This window comes from Podarcis gaigeae, assembly GCF_964106915.1.
Source record: "Podarcis gaigeae genome assembly, chromosome: 6".
NCBI lineage: Eukaryota > Metazoa > Chordata > Lepidosauria > Squamata > Lacertidae > Podarcis > Podarcis gaigeae.
The window spans coordinates 33302719-33316587 of record NC_139682.1 but is presented as its reverse complement, the minus strand read 5'-3'; the positions used below and the strand labels follow the sequence as shown (position 1 = coordinate 33316587).

At 39.1% G+C, this 13869-nt stretch overlaps 1 protein-coding gene across 24 annotated transcripts in view; it reads left to right on the top strand.

The window, feature by feature from the left end:
• Window positions 1-13869, top strand: part of PPP1R12B (protein phosphatase 1 regulatory subunit 12B) — a 111237-nt gene that overhangs the window by 37488 nt on the left and 59880 nt on the right. For 9 of the 24 annotated variants that reach the window (XR_014566133.1, XR_014566134.1, XR_014566135.1 and 6 more), the window contains exons 10-14: window positions 1367-1567; window positions 3433-3515; window positions 5072-5197; window positions 7133-7315; window positions 8693-8878. Coding sequence is in view for 17 of the 24 variants with exons in the window: in XM_083746499.1 (XP_083602625.1) it covers window positions 1367-1567; window positions 3433-3515; window positions 5072-5197; window positions 7133-7315; window positions 8693-8878 (779 nt within the window). In the remaining 7 variants the exon portion in view is untranslated. The remainder of the gene's footprint in view (window positions 1-1366; window positions 1568-3432; window positions 3516-5071; window positions 5198-7132; window positions 7316-8692; window positions 8879-13869) is intronic. The other 15 variants (XR_014566131.1, XR_014566132.1, XM_083746489.1 and 12 more) reach the window with 2 other exon arrangements.

Here is a 13869-nt window from a genome sequence, read left to right as displayed (position 1 = left end):
CACACCGATGATAACAGGTTATCAGGTAGATGACACTGGAGAAGCATTTTCTGATACTACACTGTACAGAAGTGTGCTAGGCAAGCTAAACTTCATTGCCAGATGTTCAAGACCTGACATTGCTGTTAGCTGTAATTTGCTAAGCAGACAAGTCAACAATCCTACTGTTAAGGATTGGAAAGCTCTGAAACGCATAGCGCGGTATTTGAAAGGCACTATGCATTACAGACTGAGATTTAACAATCAAAAGTCTGGTGGTCTTGAGATATTTGCAGATGCAAGTTTTGGAAGTGACACTACAGACAGGAAAAGTACGTCTGGAGTTTGCTATAAGTACAATCAGGGTCTATTTGATTGGTCATGCAAGAAGCAAACAACAGTTAGCTTAAGTACTTGTGAAGCTGAACTGAATGCACTGTCTTATTCACTTAAGGATTGTGAATGGTTGTTACAATTGTGCAAAGACATAAAAATTCCTGTCAAATGTCCAATCCAGGTTTACCAGGACAACAAAGCATGTTTGGCTTTGCTGAATTATGAAGGTTGTAAGCAAAGCACGAAGCACTTGCAATTGAAGTTGCAACATGCTAGGGAACGTATTCAAAAGGGACTCGTAACGGTGTCCTATATGCCAGGTAATGAAATTCCTGCTGATGTATTGTCCAAGATTGTATCAAGGGATCAACACTGTACCTATGTGCAGAAGTTGGGTTTGTGCTGATATTGTACGAACACGCTGCCCAGTGATGTTCACAGAAAGGGGGAGGATGTTGGTTTCTGCTTCCTTCACTGAGCAGCGAAGTGCTTGTCACAAGACAATGTTTACATTTCACAGTCAAGTGCTGTTGGGTTTTCTCACGGGAAAGGAGACTGGATGTGACGTACACTGGTTTCCTGTTTTTCACTGTTCTTTGCAGTTCAGTGTGATTCTCTCCGTGCTTTAGAGGAGAGAGGATGCCTTTCTCTGCTCCGGCAGAGGGAAGATGTTTTCCTGTAAATTACCAGCTTTGAAGTGTAAATAAAGTAATATAGAGCATGTTGGCACGTACTTTTCATCATTCCGCTGTGCACTGGACACTGCTTATCTCCAACATGGGGTCGCGGTGTTCATCTCGCTGTATAGGCCAAGGAAGCCTGCGTTTGTCCACAGACAGCTTCCAGGTCATGTGGCCAGCATGACTAAGCCGCTTCTGGAGAACCAGAGCAGCGCACGGAAACGCCGTTTACCTTCCCACCAGAGTGGTACCTATTTATCTACTTGCACTTGACGTGCTTTCGAACTGCTAGGTGGGCAGGAGCTGGAACTGAGCTTAGTTTTTCCTAAATATCCTCCACTCTTCCTTATTGTCCTCTTTCTCTGTTGCAGTTTACTCCATTGCTCAACAAGTCTGAAGAACAAAAGGATGAATCTCCTTCATCATGGAGGCTAAGTCTACGGAAAACCAGCAGCCAAAACACACTTAGTGAAGGAAGTGGTCCTCGTGACATGCCAAGAGAGAAGGATGGTTCCATATATCGTTCTTCTTCGACCCCTCGGATTTCTGCATTATTAGACAACAAAGAGAAGGTGCTGAATAATCTGGCTTTCCTCACTTTGAAATGCAAGTTTTGTAATCTTATAAAGTGTTAGTTAAAGGCCTTTCCATATAACTATTTTTAAATCAAAGCTTTTTCTTAGGGATGTACACATTAGCCCCAAGGCAATGGCAGTAGTACTATATCTTTACATTATAACAGGAACATAGCAAGAGCTGTGCTGGCTCAGACTGGGGTTTGATTTGGGTATTGACAGTTTGGTTTTAACAGTGGCCAGCCAAATGCATCTGGGTTGCCTGAAAGCATGCCGTGAAGGAAACAGTCTTTGCTGTGGTTAGTTTCCCAGACAACTGGAATTTAGAGGTACATTACCCCTGAACCTGGGAGTTACATTTAGCTACCTTGACTTGATGGTAGCAATGCAAGGGTGCTGGCAAAGTTGTGCCACTAGTTATCAGATGTATGGGCACTATCTGGTACCAGGGACACTCATGCAATTTCCATGCTGCAGTCACAGTAGGCATACTGGAGAGGAGGAAATCAGAATACAGTGGTACCTCAGTTTACAAACTTAATCCGTTCCAGAAGTCTGTTCTTAAACCAAAGCGTTCTTAAACCAAGGTGTGCTTTCCCATAGAAATTAATGGGAAATGGATTAATCCATTCCAGATGATGAAAAACAACCCCTAAAACAGCAATTTAACATGAATTTTACTATCTAACAAGACCATTGATCCATAAAATGAAGGCAATAATCAATGTACTATACTATAAAATAAATAAGACAGTATTGTAAATGATAAATATTAAAATTAATCTTCTTTCTTACGTGCACTGATGATAGTCATTGTTTGGATGGGGGGGCTTTTATCCATTTCTGCAGGCACACAATCAACCAGTAGCTGAACTGGGTTCGACACAAAACAAGTCATAAAAACGAAGTAACTAGCCTCAGTCACAAGTCAGTCCCATAAAACGAAGACCAAGTCACAGTCAAAAAAATGAAAAAGCCACACAAACAAACATTAAAAAAATTGCAAAAACAAAAGCTCCAAATATCACCTCTGTGTTGTGTGGGTCCTCGGGCCTCAACAGCCAACAGACTCAACAGGAAGGCTCTGATTAGCAGCAGGGGCCTCAATTTACAAATGGAACACACTCAACAGGAAGCAGAACATGTTCAGCTTCCAAGGCAAAGTTCACAAACCATAACACCTACTTCCGGGTTTGCAGCGTTCTGATTCCAAGTTGTTCATAAACTAAGCTGTTCTTAAACCAAGGTACCACTGTATTGTAATATGTGTAGTAGAAAAGTAAAATCATTTTTGGACCACCACTGTCACCTTCGTTGATCTGGCCATTACATTTGTACTGGAGCAAGGAGAACAAAAATCCTGACAGAAGCATTGTGATGATGGTGGAATTGTATATCAGTGTCTTTTTTTCTCTAGATTTGTAAACAAAATAAATGATAACCATAGTGGACTATGTTAAACTTGATTGATTGCATTTGCACCCCACACTTCAGCCAGAAAGGCTCCCAGAGTGACTTCCATAAAATCAAAACAAGACACTCCCTACCCGCAGGCTTACAATCTAAAAATGACAACTTAGCACACAAGGAGGGAAGAGGAAAATCTGAATCAAAACTCAAGCCCCAATTTCTCACCAGTTTTTCCTATATTGACTAGCTGGCACAGTTCAGAGGCTGGATGTGCCTGATGGAGCTGGGCCTCCAGCAAAGCTCTGCTTCCTCCCTCTCCCGTTGAGGCAGTCTGATGGAATTTAGAATTAAACACTTAAACAGTGTATTTTGATTCACAAAGTGTTTGACAGCTCTATAATTTTTGACTGAAAAATTCACCATAATTAAGGAATTTATTTTTATTTCAACAGGACAAGGACAACAAAATCTATTTTGCTTCAATAGCCCCTCGAAGGTTGAACAGTGCAGGTGACATAGAAGAAAAGGAAAACCGGTAAGTATCTTTGAATTTGTGGCTCAACTCTTAAAGAGGTGAATATTTACGGGCTGAATCTTGTACGAGCTGAAGATTCTTTCTCTCCCTCCTTCCTTCTGCATCACATACATAAGTTTCACATCATCATTCCACTTATGTTTGAAACAAAGAAGAGCTGTGTTTTGGCCGTCTCCCAAATGAACTTCTAATATATTTAAGCTAAGTAAAAAAACAATTTAGCAATATACAGTCCTGTTACTTATAAGGCTTTCCTTTTTCCATGTTCCTCTATTTCTCTCTCCCTTTTCAATTACCAGATAAAGTGAATGTACCTGGTATTTCCTTTGTATAACTGGGCTGAATCCAACTAAATCATTGCATGCTCAGAAAGACTTCCGTGAGTGCAATGGAACTGCTTCCCCCACTTCTCCCCCCATGAGTGCAATGGAACTGCTTCCCCCACTTCTCCCCATAGTGTCCCTCTGCAAATCTGTCCCCCCCCCCAGTTCTCTGGAGTATATTTGGGGACAGTGCAAGGGGCACACGGAAGGAAGAGAAGTTTCTTTGTGCTTGCAGAAATAGTTCTGCACACACAGTGATTTTATCCCACTTGGATAAAACCCACTGTGTTCTTTCTCCTTTCATATGTTTCTTCTCACTCTTATTAAATCCAGGAAAAACAAAGTCTTATAATTAGAGATTCCCTTTTGGACTTTCTGTGTAAAAAGGAAAATGAATTAATCTATTTAGGTCAGAATATTGGGGAAATACCTCATATTTTGAATAATTTCCTTATGTAACTGACGGACGGAAAATTGGAAGTCCCTTTTATTTTTCTTCTCTTCTCTTTTTTGTTCCTCCTTTTCTGTTTTTTTATTCTTATTCAGGTTAGTTTCGTTGATCTTACTGTATTATGAAAAAACTTTAATAAAAACTTATTTATTTATTTATTTATTTATTTATTTTAAAGGGAGCGACCAAGTCTTTTCTGCAGGGAAAATTGGATAGCAACAAAAAAATTAACATGGAGAATAAGAATTGGTTTTCAATAACTGACATGCTTAATATCATGTACTATCATGTTCTTGGATCAACGGTCTTTGAAATCTATTTATCATTTGTGTATGTGATCTATTACAAATAGTCCTGTTCTTCACATTTGGCTGTATCCCCTATTACTGTAACATTTCTTATTCATAATTAATTCTTAGATTCTGTAGGCATTTTATTATTTAGCTGGAGCACATAATTCTAGTTTGTGAGCATGATATTTGCTTTATATTTTTATAGTGATATGACAATATATTCTGCCATAGGAAAGGTATACTGATCTTTACTTTTGGCCATGCTATCTTTTAGTGGTAGTTTGTTGATAATCTCAGCATTACATATGTACTTAGTACTCTCGAAATAGTTCAGAATGTAGAGCTATATTACAATTTGAACCATCTATTCACTATAGACTGGCATGTTTCTTAACACCCAGTTTGACTAGCAATAGGCTGTGGGTTGGCTTGAGAGTTTATCAGTATAGATTTCAGTTTAAGATCCCCCCACTCCTATTGCATTTGCAGAGAATCTGCTGTAAATTTGGTACGGAGTGGTTCTTATACCCGGCAACAGTGGAGGGATGAACCAAAGGGAAATGAAGCACCTGCAACTGGTGCACCTTCCACTTATGTATCTACTTATATGAAAAGGTGAGTCATGTTAAAACCTCTGCTTTTAAGATGTTGCATTTTGCTTTTCATCTAACATTTACATCTACAAAAATCTGAGAGATATTATGATTACCATGAAAACCAGTGACAACAGAAGCCTAAATGATTTGCCAATTGCATCAGTCTTATTTCTCTTGTATGTGTGCTGAAAGATGCAGGTTTCATATGCCTGTGTACTCACTGATTTCCTATATGGAGAAATCATATCTATTAGGAAAAGTGTCTTATGTGAAGTAGCAGAAAGTGTCACTTTATCTAGAGACTTAGTAGAGGTTGGATACATTTGTGGAAACTACAATAAGGCAAGCTTTACATTTTCCCTTGTAGAGCATCCTGTGTAATTCAAAATTACTCCTTACGGGCACCTTGTGTCCATAATAATTGCTCGGATCAATTGAAACAATGCACAAACACCTTCCTTTCAAATACAAACATTTATTTGTTTCAAATAATACCAATGTTCTTAAAAAATGTGAATAAATAAAAGCAAAAAGTTACTGAGCACATGAATGTGAGTCTGTTATGAACCAACAACCCAACTGATTTGGAGTATAGGCATAGAAAATAACCGTTCAAATCAGGAACGGAAATAAGAAATGATACCTCTATTTTCTGGACACATTTCTATCTTATGCTAGTCTTCGTTTGACAAAATGTGTGGTAGCTGCTCCAAGGTTTTGATAAGACAGTTTAGGTTTATATAAGAATAGCCTTGCCATGATCAGGGCATTTGGTCTCCCAGTTGCCAACCAGAGAGAGGCCTGTGGGCATCCCACGAGCAGGACATTAGCCCTTACTATACTTGGTGCTTCTTAGCAACTAGTATTCAGAGGCATATTATTGATCCTGGAATAGTATGCACCCATCATGGCTAGTAGCCATTGGCAGCTTTATCCTCCTGTGAATTTGCCTAACCCCGCTTTGAAGTTGTGCAAGTTGGTGGCCATCATTGCATCCTTTGGCAGCAAATTCCACAGTCTGTTCTGGATCTTACAACGTTCAGTTTCTTTGGATGATCCTGGGTTTTCCCCCAAAACCAACCAACCACAAATGTTATGATCTTTCCTCTTAGGGACATTGTTCTAGTCCCATTATCATTTTGGTTGCACTTCTCTGCACCTTTTTCAGCTCTACAGAACCCTTTTTGAAGTCTGGTATCCAGAACTCAAAACAGTATTCCAAGTGTGGTTGCACCATAGACTTGTATAGCAGCATTATAACAGCATTATGCCTGTTTTATTTTTGAAGGCCTTTCCTAGCAATCCCTAACGCAGAACATAATGTATCAATTCCTTAGCGTCTGAGCCTGAGTAGTGAATGTTGCCACTATGAATGTTTTAAACTTATCTGTGTTGGGTTCAGTGAGCTTGATTGTATGCGTTGTGTTGCACTGTGATAGATTTTAAGGCCCCAAATCATTCCGGGAATGTATTCGTGCTTAAATGACATGAGGCGTTTCAGTTTTAACTGAAGTTACTGATCCTTTTACCTGTGCCTGAACACTTTCATGTTGGCTATTTCATCCTTCCTCAAGCTGTACTTCAGCCATCTCTTTCTTTACTTGGATATTTCTGAGCTTTCCTTTCCACTCTGCTCTTTTTCATTTTGTTATTTTATCCAACAGAATAATTTGACATGTATACAGTACGATCAACTGAATTTTTCCATTTTCCTGTTCTTCTCTCCCCCCCCCCCTGTTTTCACCCTATTACTTTATCTCTCATGTTTCTTCAGTCTTGATACAATGCCTTGCTCATTTGACTTCTCCTTAGCCTAGGGAATTACGTATAATCTCCCTTGCCTTAATTTTGCTGATAGATAAACATTCCCTTGGCAATTAACCAGGGTCCTGTGCTGGTCTGCAACAATATTTTCAATCTTCTCTGAAGCAAGTGATTTTCTGCTGTCTTACAGTGCTTCATTTGGTAGAAGTAGTGACCTCAGCAGTCCCTATATTTCAGCCAATCGCAATGCATCTTCTGCTACCTCACCCACTATTATTGGTTCATCTACCTCATTGGGCACAGAGTGGCAACTTGCCTCTTGCCCTTCATCTGTCAATTCTAGCACTACAGCATCAGTACGCCAGTTTAACAGGTAAGGGCTCATAGTATATCCACTGAAGAGGGTTTATCAAAGTGCCCATAATTTTTGTGTCAAAGCAGTGATGCTTTATGGCAGGCATAGGCAAACTCGGCCATCCAGATGTTTTGGGACTATAACCCCCATCATCCCTAGCTAATAGGACTAGTGGTCAGGGATGATGGGAATTGTAGTCTCAAAACATCTGGAGGGCCAAGTTTGCCTATGCCTGCTTTATGGTGTGATATTTCAGTCTGCAAATTCTTTCCAAGAGGTTCTATCTCTAGTTAGTAAAGTATTCAGAATGAATGTTTGCAAACTCCATACAAACCAGTTTTCCCCCCTAAATACAGTGTTGAACTGTGTGTATGCCTTCCCCAGACCAATCAGGTGTATAACTTGAGTCATTTTGGCATTCAATGCCTTAAACTTTTATTAAGCAAATTACAAAAATATTTTAACTCATATGTATTCTTTTTCAAAAGGGACGCGGGTGACGCTGTGGGTTAAACCACAGAGCCTAGGACTTGCCGATCAGAAGGTCGGCGGTTTGAATCCCCACGATGGGGTGAGCTCCTGTTGCTTGGTCCCTGCTCCTGCCAACCTAGCAGTTCGAAAGCACGTCAAAGTGCAAGTAGATAAATATTTATCGTTCTGGCGGGAAGGTAAAAGGCGTTTCCGTGTGCTGCTCTGGTTCGCCAGAAGCGGCTTAGTCATGCTGGCCACCTGACCCAGAAGCTGTATGCTGGCTCACTTGGCCAATAAAGCGAGATGAGCGCCGCAACACCAGAGTCGGTCACGACTGGACCTAATGGTCCCTTTACCTTTTTCAAAAAATGTTGTATTTGTATTTTCCAAAGTGGCAAATAATAAAACTAAACATTAGAAGACAAAATAAAACAAAGTCATGCATAACATAGACATTTTCCTTCATTATTTACATTGGGAAGTAGTAGCCTTTCTTGTAAAACTGAATAACATGGCATTGACACATTGCCATTACAGAAACAAGCATTTTATACCAAGGTGTCCTTCCAAAATGGCTCCTGTCCTGTAGGAGGCTACATTTCCTGCATACCCATGTTTACAAAAGACATAGCTAGAAACCAAATAGAGGCAAATGCATCAGGATCTACTAATCTCCTTAACATAATATTATGTGTCAATTGTTTAAGTCAGCACAGTGCACCATACATGTTTCACCATGCTTGCTCTAAGCTTCTAGCCATCTTCACCACATAAATTGTCATTATTGCATGATGCACCAAGAGTAAATTGTTTCCCAAATCTTTAGATAATAACTGGTCTTTTAATGGTTTAACTCACTTTGTTTCCTATACCCCCTCCTTTAGGATGCCCATTGCACATGAACCCCTGTTTCATATTTTTCAGAACCCCTTACAGACAACAAACTGACTCTACAACAGAGAAGAGCACAGAGGGCATCTCTCCTAGCATTCCATTAAGTGTCATAACAAATCTCGCTGTACCCAGTAGTGCCAATGGTGTCACAACTGCCAATTTTAACTCAACGACTGGAACAGAGTCCTCTACTGGTGATGCTAGGGATCGGAGAAGGTGAGTGAGTATTTTGGTGGTATTCTTGTGAAGTGTGTTTTGCCTTCACCTGCTGTAACAATTGATTAGAAATGTTTTCCTTTGTTAGTGATCAGATTGTGCTTGGGTTACACTGAACTATTTGGACTAAGCTGTGTTGCAAATATTTGCAATGGTTTGAAATTATATTTCCTGAAAGGGTATTCACCCACTGTTGTGTGCAAGATTTCCTAATTTTTTGTATTTACAATCAAGATGTATTTGTGGTTAAGGTGACTTGGTCACAGCCACTATTTTGAGTTTGGATAGGATAGTGTGGGTGCACATGTATGCTTGCAAGTGCATTTTCTTATGTATATTATATGCAAACATATTTTATGCAAACAGTTCAAAGAAGATCTAGCATTTCTTTTAAGCTTTCCACTATCTATTGTCTTCATTCAAAGCATAGTACCTCCAGATTCTAAGTTTTGCATAACAAAGCCACATGATTCTGCTCATTCAGTTTCCTTTACTGTGTTTTTAAACATGCTGTTGATTGCATGAATATTTCATTGTGAGCAGTTGCTGGAATTCTTCATGGTACTATGCTGACCTGGCACTACTGAAATGTACATTAGTTTTGCCCACATATTTTTGGAATGGCCATAACTATCTAAAAGAACATTCTTTTATGGATATCTCATGTTATTTTGTGGGACACGGAAGGAGATGCAGTTGGTTTCAGAATTGCAAATCTATGGGCAGGATTCAACTAAGTTGCTGCATGTGCAGAATGAGATCTGCTCATGCATTGAGACTTCTCCCTGTGTGTGTTCCCTCTGTATCCCCTAAATTTGTCTTGGAGAGTTCTTAGAGGGAACAGGGGAAGGAGAGGGAGGAAAGTCCCAGTGTGTGAGTGGACTTCATTTCCCTCATAGATACCCCACTTAGTACTACATTGAATTCACCCTATATTTCTTTTTTATTATTATTACCTAGCGGTTAAGCTCTGTTGAGATGACCTTGGTTTCAGATGAGATTAAAGCAGATAATATTAAATGGTGACCATTTGTGGGGTTTCAACCATATTCTTAGTAATGTAAATCTGTCAGACATTTTGAGAGGAAGCCTGGTAGGTAGCTTAAAATGAAAAATAACAGGCATTTGCTAGATACCACAATATGGGTTTTCAGCACTTAATGGCAGCTGTCACAATAGCACATTCATCTAATTCAGTGTTCTCAAAGCTCCATGTTTCTCTTAGCAACAACAACATAAACTCCCAGACTAATATTAGATCATTAAGATGCCTCCATAACAGGCAGCTCCTACTTGCCTATTTGAAGCCACCGGATTAAAACTGAAATGCATTGCTAGGTTTAGGAGGAGAGAATAAGTCATCTGGAATGTCCTTCCTTTCAGAAGGGTGCTGCTACACTGACTGAAAAGCTGACTGGACATATGACTTTTGAACAAGTTCCCTTCATACATTTTGTTCTAAGTGCAAAAATCCAGAGGATCAAATGTCCAAATAGTTTCTATTCAGGTTTCATTCATTATTTTCCCACAATGGGGTGAAAACTTCCATCTGATCTAATCCTACATTGGTCCAGTAACGTCTGGATGGAAGAACCACATGGAAGCCCTGCACTTGTGAATTGTGTTCACTTAGCCATTGTGGTTTCCTCATACAAACAATTAGCGAAGCAATTTGAACTGTACTAGGTTGAAATGACTATTGGGTTGCTGTGGGAAATGAAACCAAGACTGCATTTGACCTATGATTAATAGCAGGTAGATTTGCGGTGTCTAACTGCAGAGTAATAATCCATCATAGAAATTAGATTTTGAAATGGAGCCTGCTATTGTACTCTGCTCTTGTTTCAGCATTAACTGGGGAAGCCTGGAAATTTGACTGAAGGCTTAGTAGTTTGCTGATGCATGTTTCTTTACACTGAATTATTCTGCTATATTATCTCAATGTTGTGCTGAGTCTGCTGTCTTAAAACCTTGTCTATGCTGCCTTAGCAGTTTGGACTTGGGTGGTGAAACAAGTTCATTTATACACATAAGCACTCTATTTTGATCTTGCTATTATTGCTTGCTCATCATTTATATTAAAAGCAGCGATTAAGACACATGGATGATGGGACTTGCAGTCATATGATTGAAAATATCTCACATCTAGCAAATTTTTAGATTAACCAGGGGAGATCAAGTAAATCATCCATTGCCAGAACAAATATGACTGATGTCCATTTCTTTTTTATAATGTAACTATAATTTTGTAATACTTATGGAAAAATCAAACTAAACTGTTTACCTTCTGAAAACGAGACCTTTACCTAGCCAGTTTCTGAACAGATAGTGATTGCATGGACTTCATTGATGTCAGTGCTGTGCTATGAACAACTGTCAGTAAGAGAGAACCATGTTGCTGATTTGTGCTATGTTGACTGTCAAAGTCCTTGAAATTATTAATAATAATTCTGCTTTTGCTGTTGTCATGATTTTCTCTCAGCTGTTTACATAAGGCTCCCATTTTTCCTAGGAGGAGTTTCCCCCTTTTCTTGCAATCTTGAGCTTTGAGTTAAGCTTCTATGGCTTGTTGGGAAGGAGGGGTATAGACATGATTTAATTTTGCAAATAAGATTAATTAATTAAAAAATTATATATTATTGTATGAAGGCCAAGAACTGCAAAACAAGTGGTTGGTCATTATATTTGTTTTTGTATTCCCTCCCCCTCATATATTTTGTGTTTCTTTTTTGTTTTTGTTGAGAACATTCACATTTTTAAAAGAAAATGGCTTGGTAGGTTAAGCGTATCCTCTTAAATAGTGAGTACTACTTTTCAAAGAAGTGTGTACATTAGAGGAATTGACCACAGCCTTGCTAGTGGCGGTAGAGTAGCTGCTATACTAGGTGCCTGCAGAAGTTGATGTACATGGGCTCCAGAAAACATAGGTTATTGTACCATTTGGTGTCACTGTTTGAATAGTTTCAATTGTTCTGCTAAATTCCACCACTGACTATGTGCAGAATTGCTGCCCGTTTCTAGTGTTTGCACTGATTAGCTATGATTTACTAAGTTATGAATGAAGGGAAAGTGTTTATTTCTAAGGAAGTGCTTGATAAGAGCAATCACTTCCTATTTCAAATGCTCCATAGATGGGTATTGTACTAATTGTCAAAGAGCTGTTTCTGAAATCTCAGCCTAGTTGCTTTCTGTGTTTTGGGGCACCACCTACTGTTTAGAGATTGTCCCTGCACTTGGGCCTACTCTGGCAAACATTTATAATATAGCACGTGAACCTCCAGGAGAGAGAAGCCTTAGTTCTGAAGGTCAGACATACATACAGTGGTACCTCGGGTTACATACGCTTCAGGTTACAGACTCCACTAACCCAGAAATAGTACCTTTGGTTAAGAACATTTCTTCAGGATGAGAACAGAAATTGTGCTCTGGCAGCAGCAGGAGGCCCCATTAGCTAAAGTGGTGTTTCAGGTTAAGAACAGTTTCAGGACCTCCGGAACGAATTAAGTATTTAACCCGAGGTACCACTGTATTTTGTAGATGTTCTTCTGTCTGCCTTTGGCCATTTATTTTTTGATTTGTAAAAAGAAATTGCATATTCTCTGTCTATATAACAAAGTAGCACAATAATAAGATTATATCTCCCCAAGAGCAGCACATACGTTAGCCGTCAAGGAAGAAAGATGGAGATGGGAAATATGAGAGAGAACAGGGAATCACGTAGGCAGTGTGCATGGAAAAGTGGTGGGACTGACACAAGAAGAAATAAAAATAAAAATTTCATGACTCTATGGGTATGGATGGGGAAGAGAGTTAAGGGAAGATTTCCACCAGGCCTGTAGATCCCAATAAGTGACCAAACAGTATAATCTAAACAATGACCCATGAATGAAGCCAAGGAATCTTCATGAAATTCTTACTGACTGCCCAAATTACTGTATCTGGATTTTGGAAGGAGTTATTTGACTAGTAACTGTTTCCTGGAATCTAGATTTCTCTGAATCATTCCCATAAGCAGGCTACCTGATAGAGTGAATCTCACTAGAAAAGAATGGAAATTACTATGAAATCAGATTCATATTGGATGGGGAAAAAACACACATGAGATGCAGATTGATATTGGTTGAAGACACTCCATGTACAGGATACAAGTTTCATGTATTTATTTGTTTGTCGGTTTGTATCCCACCCTTCCTCTGACATAAACAGAACAAAACATTTATAAAAAATAATAATATAATAATAAAAGCCATAATCACAAGCAAGCTTAACAGAGATAATCAATGACAAGCAATACCACCCCACTAAAATCACTACGATATCAATGCTTAACAAATAAAAATAAATTTGCAGTGTTGCTTCATCTTTTTATTTGACAAAGGTAGCTTGCCTTGGTAGAACTTGGTTGTTTGAAATCATTTTTCTTGTGTAACTATGAATCTGTCATTAGCTCTCCCATACTTCAGAATCATGGATGAACTGTTCTTGCTTTATCTTACCTTTCATTGCTCATTTCTTGATACCAACATGGCACAGTCTGCTTTATCCCCGTGCAATGAAAATATTTGGGACAATAATCAATATTCGATTATTCTAAGCGTGTTGTGCACAATTTATGCAGTTGTTGGTATTCAATTGTTGTAGAAAATCAGGACAGAGGAAGATAACCTTCTGAAAGTGTTAGGAAAACCTCATCTCAGATACTTACATAACTCCAAAGGGTTTTCAGGGGGCTACTCTATCTGTAAGTCAAAAGGTTGTTCAGAGCCCTTGTTTAAAATAGCATGCAGGCTGTAACATGTATCTCAAGGCTGCTGAGTTCAGTTATCATTGCTGTCAGAACTGTATGCATTGTGTGGTGACTCTTGGTCTTATATGAAATGGTGATTATGCGGCAGGTTAATTTGTTTGGTACAGTTGTAAGTTCATGCCACGGCACCCTTCATATCTCTCTCGCACAAGTGTGCACGCATAAACACACACATCACAAGTCT